Source organism: Schistocerca gregaria, chromosome 5 (assembly GCF_023897955.1).
Source record: "Schistocerca gregaria isolate iqSchGreg1 chromosome 5, iqSchGreg1.2, whole genome shotgun sequence".
NCBI classification, from domain to species: Eukaryota; Metazoa; Arthropoda; class Insecta; order Orthoptera; family Acrididae; genus Schistocerca; species Schistocerca gregaria.
The window spans coordinates 362990338-362998729 of NC_064924.1; the positions used below are offsets into that span (position 1 = coordinate 362990338).

An 8392-nucleotide genomic window follows, 5' to 3' on the forward strand; every position below is an offset into this window, starting at 1 on the left:
TAAGAATTTTTCTTTATTCAGTGTTACAGTAATGTATCTGATCACTGCGTTATAGTTGAGACTCAGTAGCTGCCAAATCTAAAGTTCTGTCAGTCATATTGTTACGGAAAATAAGAAGGTATCATCGTTTAGTGGCGTTATATGCATTCAGCATGATGGAAAAGGTAAATGATTTAGTATTTGTTCTTGGAAACTGATGTCAGTTCAGAATTTTAAAAAAAGTAACTGAAGAACTTCTAGTAAAATTCTTTATTCACAGAAATAATATTACTAACTGTATACACATTATAAATTAGAAAACATTTACTTAAAACTGAGGAAAAATGAATTCTTTGTAATAGTTTTCACGCTCTCCGGGAAGAGCTTGTTGTACGGAACGGTGTCGAAGACGTACTGCGCCTGCTGCTTGTACACCTGCTCCATCCAGTCCTCCATGGGGCCCAGCATCTCGCGCTCCACGATGGGCGACGTCATCGCGTTGATCAGGGCGTTGCCTGCGGCCTCTGCAAGTGTGCGGGTAGTCTGCTTTTAGTGTGCGCTACGAAAGCTGTCAGCACGTCACGCGTAGACGCCAGACACATTGAAATTCTGGATATGTAAGGAGATCAGTTACCGGGAATACTTACAAATAGCAGAGCTTCTAGTATGCTAAGGTGTGCACGGAAGAAAAAGGAGGAAACAAAATATATACAAGCAGAGAAAAAGTTCAAATAAATGGTTTGCTATGCCAAAGAACAGTTCACAGAAATTGGCGTTACAACGTGCTCAAATCACAAAATTTCTAGCTGATTTTATTACGGTGAAGTTGGATTCAGCTAAGTGCAACACGAAAGACTTGTATAAGACTTGTATCTCATTCCAAAGTAGATGTTATTTGTTGATATTTCTCTGGAAGGCATCACATCAGGAAAGAACTTTCATACTGTAAAATTGTATGGCTAATGAGATTTGTGTGTAAAATAGGCGATAATATCGTCATAAGTAAACACTGATGTGAATTTGTGCTTTAAAAACTGAAACAAGTGTCATAAAGAAAGAGAAAGCACGATTATGTGATTAAGTACTACTGTAGTTTCAGGTAGTCATCGCGTTTGTTGCATGGAGTATAGATTTGGCACAAACGTTTGGGGTTCAATAAAAAATTCTACGACTCCTAAGTGTACCTGAGATGATTGAAGCATCTTATATACGTTGATATGTAAGCAGCATGTTGTCGATATATTAATTGGGCTTATTAAAATACCATTTTTAGTGTGCGTGTGTGACATACCAAGAGGAGGGAATCCTCCGAACAGGCCAGTGAGCTTGTAGGAAGTCTTCCCGTAGGTGTACTTCGTCTTGGCGGAGTCCAGTTGCAGATAAGTTTCACCGTTGCGTCGAGTGACAGGGTGTCCCTTGTAAGTTACGTCTGCTGTAGAGTCGACTGAAAAGGAGAAGAAATAAATCATAAGAAAGAGTAATTACTTGTGAGCCAATTATTTACAATGAACTTACAGCTGCACTATGAGGCAATGTGACTTTATGTTGCAATTTTAATAAACTCCCTTTTATACCACAGAAAGAAACGCTACGCATTGAATTTTACTTCGAACTATTTGATTTCTGTTTTCATCTCTCTTTCCTTACAACTCTATAGTTTATTACCACACGCATATAAAAACCAAAGGACCAGTTACTGTTAGGCACGGAATACTTACTCATTGTAAGTTTGAATCGGCCGTTGCCTCTCATAGGAATGCCCTTAATAACTTCTTCATCGAGAGTGTAAATGCCTTCCATCACCAAGGCACCAGGGGTGTGAGTAACAACATGAATGGTGTGGTTCTCCACGTCCACTCTGGCAAAACAGGAATACATTTTTAAAAACGTCAAACAGGAAAACTTCTGGCAAGTGATAGATCAGATTTTAAAATGATAAATATAGTGATTATATCTTAATGTAACGTTGCCGGGACTCACTGCAAGTCGTCGAGGACGCTGCGTGCGTGACCAATCATGACGATGTCGTCCAGCTTGAAATTGAGCCTGAGGAGAGGCGTGTCGGCCTTCAGAATCAGTGGTGGGATCTGCGTCAGTGGGTCGATGGGTTTCGCCCCGATGCTGGGGAGACCTGTAGACGAGACGACTTCTCAGAAGCCTTAAACGGTTGTACTGAACCGTGGCACCATTTGCTACGAATCTCGGAAATCGTGATAACTAATACTGGTCACAAAGATGTGTAAAGTGAAATACGATGATAACATTTATGCGGTAGCTGACGTCCATCTGCAGTTTACGTTGAGACACATTTCTGCAAAGCGGAAATCACTACGTGGCATAAGATGGGATGGCCACATTCGATAACCATGTGATTGTAGTATTCCGTGGAATGAGTTTTGAAGATTGCTTTTTGGATTAGATGTATCTGTAAGTCATTCCTTCATGTTACCTAGTTTTACTTTTTTTTTTGTACGCATATCTTCCCTGTCTTGTAAACACCGTAATATCCTTCTGCCTTGTGTTTTTCTACATATTATCTGTCCTATATATTTAATGAATTGTGGTAAAAATCTACGCTGAAATTTTAGTTCCAGAAGTCAGAGACTGATTTCTAATACATCGTGTTTTTCATACAATGATGACACAACTTTCAGAGATGATAGTGAACGAAATATTTTTCAGGGAAAAGGAAAGCATGGACGGGGAGCAATTCAGTTCATGTCTGAGAGTAAGGCTGGGAAAATTTAAATTTGCTGCAGAGTATGATAAAAATGGGAGTACGCACAATTTGTGGTAAATTTACTATACGCAATTTCAGATTCAGATATTAGCCCTTTCCCTTCATCCCTTAGAAGTCTGGAGTATCACACCGTTTACAAGACTGTACTGACGTTGAGAAGTGCCTGACGGTTAGCTGCACTGTGTGGTGAGGCCTTATGTTAGTACTTACCGCCTGCCAGGAGGGAGAGCGCCGACTGCAGGGCGTTGCGGCGGCAGGTCACGACGTCAGGCTCGTTACTGGGACACGTCCTCACTCCCAGGACGCTGGGGGACGGGTCATCTGAGGGAGAAACATCAGAACAAGGAATTACTTGTCACTGAGTTTACCTTGAGCATTAGCGCACGTTGTATTTTGTGGTGAATCCAGTTAATATTTGTTTCCAATCAGGTGCTGGGAACGTGCGTCGTTTCGGTAAGCGCACTCTCATTATATGCACATAGGGGGCGATTATTCGTAACCTATCATTAAACATTTGCAGTCTCCTTGTCAGTAACACACAAACAGAGAAAAGGAAAATACCTTCTGATCAGGTAATGATCACGTTTCTTAATATCTCTAGCGCGTCATCAGGATCTTATTGAAAACGGCCACTTTCATACCTCTATTCTTTTCAATCGATGTCCACGTGCATAAATGTGTCTAAAAGAGAGTGAAGATCTTAGGAGCGCATTCAAAGCTCTTTAGTTTTCTGCTGTTGTTTTGTTCGTTCTACATCTATATCGGCATGGTTACTCTGGAAATCACAATTAAGTGCCTTGCAGAGGGTTCATCGAACCATTTTCAAACTACTTCTCTACAGTTCCATGGGAAAAACTAACACATAAATCTTCCGTCTGATTTTTCTTATTTTATTATGATGATCATTTCTCCATACGGAGGTGGGTGTCAACAAAATATTTTCGCATTCGGAAGAGAAAGTTGGAGATTGAAATTTCGTAAATAGATGTCGCCGCAAAGACAACCGCATTTGTTTCAGTGACTGCCACCCGAAATCGCGTATCGTATGACACCCTTACCACTATTTGCGCGATAACACGAAACGAGCTGCCCTTCTTTGCACTTTTTCGATGTCCTCCGTCAATCCTACCTGGTAGAGGTCCCATACTGCGCAGCAGTATTCTAGCACAGGACGGACAAGTGTAATGTAGGCTGTCTCTTTAGTGAGTTTGTCGCATCTTCTAAGTGTTCTGCCAACAAAGCTCTTTCTTTGTTTCGTTTTCCCCACAACATTATCTATGTGGCCTTTCCAATTTAAGTCGTTCGTAATTGTAATTCCTAGGTATTTAGTTGAATTGACAGCACATAGATTTGTGCGACTTATCGTATAACCAAAATTTATCGGGTCTACTAGTCGGTAAATTATAGCGACATCTGTAAACAATCTAAGGGGGCTGCTCAGATTATTATCTAGATTATTTACGTAAGTCAGGAACAGCGGACCGCCAATAACACTACCTTGCGGAACGCCATATATCGCTTCTGTTCTACTCGGTGATTTACCGTCTGTCACTACTAACTACGATCTCTCTGAGAGGAAATCACGAATCAAGTCACAAACTGAGACGATAATCTATATGCACGCAATTTGATTTATAGTCGCTTGTGAGGAACGGTATCAAAAGCCTTTTGGAAATCTAGGAATATGGAATGGATCTGAGATCCCTTGTCGACAGCACTCATTACTTCATGGGAATAAAGAGCTAGCTGTGTTGCACAAGAACGATATGGGTTAGTGTTGAACGTTATTTGAGAAAATAACTTCGTGAGTATGAATAGAACTTTCAGGGTAATAATCTTTTTCTACCGTAAGATCAAATACAGATTTGTAGCATTGAACGAGAAATAGAATGGCAGGGAAGATGTCGGATTATCTGTTAAGAACCAGAGATGCTAGACAGGCGTGAGCGCCGGCTTACCACCAATTCGTGCGTCGACTGCAGCGACGACGAGCAGGGCGAAAACGGCGGCGAGCTGCATGGTGGCTGCGTGCTGCCAGAGCTGCCGAGAGCTCGCCGTCCGGCGTTTATATAGGGGTTCGCGCCGCACTTGCTGCTCCCTCCGCGTCCCTCTGCGAAGACGACGGTACTTCGTAGTGCCGACGCCGTCAGTAGTTGCGTAACATGTTGCACTACGTGAAGTCGGTCCTGGGGCACAAACCAAGGATGCCGAGGTACGAAGTCTACAAATGTCGCTCCCTTACCGGGAACTCGTATACGTGCAGCGCAATTTAGTGAGATTTTACCGCTATTAAAAATGCATCTGACTGACGAAATCCGAGATAAAATTTGCAATCCAGTGTTTAGCCCAAAGAACCACTGATAAATTTTCTAGAATAAGGAATCAGTATTTAGAGCACCACGATTAAATCACAACAAGAGTCGAAATTACTATAAAGTAACATATTTTTAGATGTTGGGATTTCGTGAAAGACCATATGTTCCTTTAAAACGTATAAATGCGTGTAATTAAAAAATAAAATTAATTACTATAATTTCTAAAGTCATATTTACGCCTATATGGCCGTTTGTCTCTGCCAGTAATTATCATAACCTGTCTTACTGATTTCTTTTACAACAGAAACTTTACCTTATTTACTATTGATACATCGTATTTCTTACATATCTGCGTAATCTTCCCCAACTAAAGTCAACTGGCATAAAAGTTATTTGACTATCGTACCACGTCTTAATATAAAAAATGTATAGTTTTTTACGTTATGATGCGGTACGATTCTCAGAAAAGTTTTATATAAGGTTTGGTAAGTTATTGTAGACATTTACGTAAATATTTTGTCATAACTGCAGGGGTTCATATCTTTTTCATAAAGCAACAACAAACAGAAAAACTGAGACTTTTAAATTTTTTGTAAGCGAAAGGCCTGAAGTGAAGTGTTAACGAATCATTTTCGCTTTCTAATTTGTCACACACGTTTTATTGAAAATCGATTTACACCCACTTTACCATAAATTTATACGTTTAGCACATTTCAGTACCCATTCCTTTTTTTTTAATTTGCATACAGTTTCGCAGAACCGACATGATAGTTCACCTAAAAAAACTTCAGTACTCGAAAGTCTAAAAGAAGTCAACCTTGTTGGCAAATTTTAAATACTGACGCCAATTCCAAATGTATGCACCATGGTTCTGCATGCTCTTAGCAAATCAGAACTACATTATTACGTATGACCACTGCTACACCTCAAATATCCCACCAAAATGCGGTCGGTTACCAATTTTTTGAGGAAATACCTACCTCCCGCATTCATTTAGAGATATTCTTTGTTTGCTGAGAATTGAAGTGCAACACATTTTTATCAGGAGACCAATATGATTCTTTCCTTTATGGAAACGATTAGTCGTGGCCCAAGTGGTGATTACATCCTGTGATGTTGTATGTATAGAAGAAATACCGTGGGCATAGATTGATAATTGCCGTAGGTGACCAAATGCGTGCTAGATTAGTCATAAGCGTCTAAACGTGAGCGTGTGTAACCATAATGTCTGGAGTAGGCTACAGTGGAGTGTAAGACTGTGTCCATACTTGCTCTGATGTAAAAAGTATCTCATCCTTGTACATAGTTCTGTGTGTTGTGAAATATACAGATGCACTAAAGGAATGATTGGAGATGAGTTTCCGGTGGGTGCTGAGATTCTTACAGACGACGACTAAGCTTCTGTTGGGCAAAGATGGAGCAGAAAACTTTAAAGTAACCATACTATCATTTACTGTTTGGCACAGTGTCATCTTTGTTGAATTGAGTGATACCATTGTAGACCGATTCTGCCAATTACGTTACATCGATGGTCGAGTGAGGATAGTAAGTAGTCCTGACGAATGTTATACGACACATTGTCCATGAGACTCTCAGATAGTATGTGAACTATGTGGTTATTACGAAAGGCAAGGAGTTATTCCTCACCACCATTAACAATTTACAGCTAATCCTGCCCCTCAATAGATGGCATTCTCCACTGGGAACACATTTGACACCTGGTGGCCTATCTTTCTCAGTACCGAATCTGCCCATGTAATGACAGAGTAGAGCTACGGTCGGTGAGGTTGAATATTAGAGTACATAATCAGTCTGTCGTATGAGTTCGGAATCTACACTTTCGAGCAAACTTAGATGTCACAGAGTTCAACTTCACCGTCCATCTGAACAAGAATCTATTCAGTTTTAGGACATCTTATGCTTTATACATTCTATCCAGTGCCGTCTGAGTTCAAATTTCATGCCCAAAGGAAACAAAAACCTTTTGGTGCTATAGATCGTGCGACATATTACTTGTATTAGTTAGTTAGATATTATTTCGGAGGCGATGGATTTGTAGTCTGCAGAAATTGTGCTATATCGTACCATATCTATAATCTAATTTTCACTGCGACATTTGAACTGTAGGACACGGGTAATTCTCAGTTGCAGTCAGTGACAACATAAATAACTGTGTGTAACAGCTTGTGCACATGCGTATGGGATGATCATTTATGCTCGATCATACATAAGGCAGATGACAGACTTTGGCGCAACGAAAAGTCAAGCAAACATGGAAAAGCTAAAGATTGAATAATAGGTTTATTGGAACCTTTGAGCTAGGTTCCGACACTTTTATAATTGTCTTCTCAGGAAGGAATAATGAGCTTTGTTACGCGACATGCTGATGAGATAAATTGAATAAAGCTAAACGCCTCGTTTCGTATGAGACACTCATTTTACAATGTCGAACAATCACAAGCCATTATTTAGGAATACAGCAACAGAGCATTTCAGATGTGTAGTGTCACGGAATAGTAAAGAGTTGGAAACGTGGAACATTGTCCAAATTTCGTTGCCTATGCCAAGAGCCAGAGGCAGTAGGTTAGCCAAGAAGTAAGAGGATTGCACAAATTTTGGAATGTGTCATCACGCAGGGGCAGTGGCCTGGTTACACACAACAGCGAAAGAGAATTGCTTAACACGCGGGTTCGTGTTAGAGGGAGACTTTCGGAGAGTGTAAGACAGAGGTATAGCGTCAGCTGTACTGCATTTCATACCTTCGTGTAAGTCTGCCGTAACAACACGTAACTCTGTCACAAGAACACCTAAGCGGCGAGTACGACAGGTAAATCAGCAGTATAAGTGGAATGAATGCGTTCATTACAAACGAGTATGACGTCAGGACGTCGCTCGTGCTTCCTTTAAATACGCCAGCTTTGATAGCAACAAGGCACTCGCAGCTAGACTTGCAGTTAGATGTGTACTGGGCCGCTGCGTAGCGCTCAGCTCGGTGATCGACATGTTATTCTTTATTAAGGAGATGTTGCAGTAACGGCGGTCCATATAGCAGCAGACGTGACCGGACAGTACCACCTCTGGTCCTCTCTGCTGCCGTTGTCAATCATCAACCCAGGATTAGCAGACATCGCAGCAGACTCGCTCGCCACCAATGCTGACCAGTGAGCCGTCATCGAGATCGTGAAGGGCCTATGCCCTGTGCATCTGCCGTCACAACCAGGTGAGCCGACGATGCTGGGGTACTGCAGCCCGTTCCACCCGTCCTCCACAGACGAGCCACGAGCAGGAGCAGGGAAGAAGACGGGGCGGGATAGAGCACACTGTGCAGTACAAGAACGCTTCTCGCGCCGACAGTGCC

At 41.4% G+C, this 8392-nt stretch overlaps 1 protein-coding gene across 1 annotated transcript; it reads right to left on the minus strand.

The window, feature by feature from the left end:
- Positions 1–234: 234 nt before the first annotated feature.
- Positions 235–4785, minus strand: LOC126272892 (putative beta-carotene-binding protein). Its single transcript, XM_049976148.1, has 6 exons — positions 4678–4785; positions 2930–3040; positions 1960–2110; positions 1698–1837; positions 1271–1423; positions 235–503 (listed from the first exon to the last, which is right to left on the minus strand). Exons 1-6 carry the CDS (start codon positions 4736–4738, stop codon positions 304–306), a joined length of 816 nt encoding a protein of 271 aa, XP_049832105.1. The 5' UTR covers positions 4739–4785; the 3' UTR covers positions 235–303.
- Between the last annotated feature and the right edge of the window lie 3607 nt (positions 4786–8392).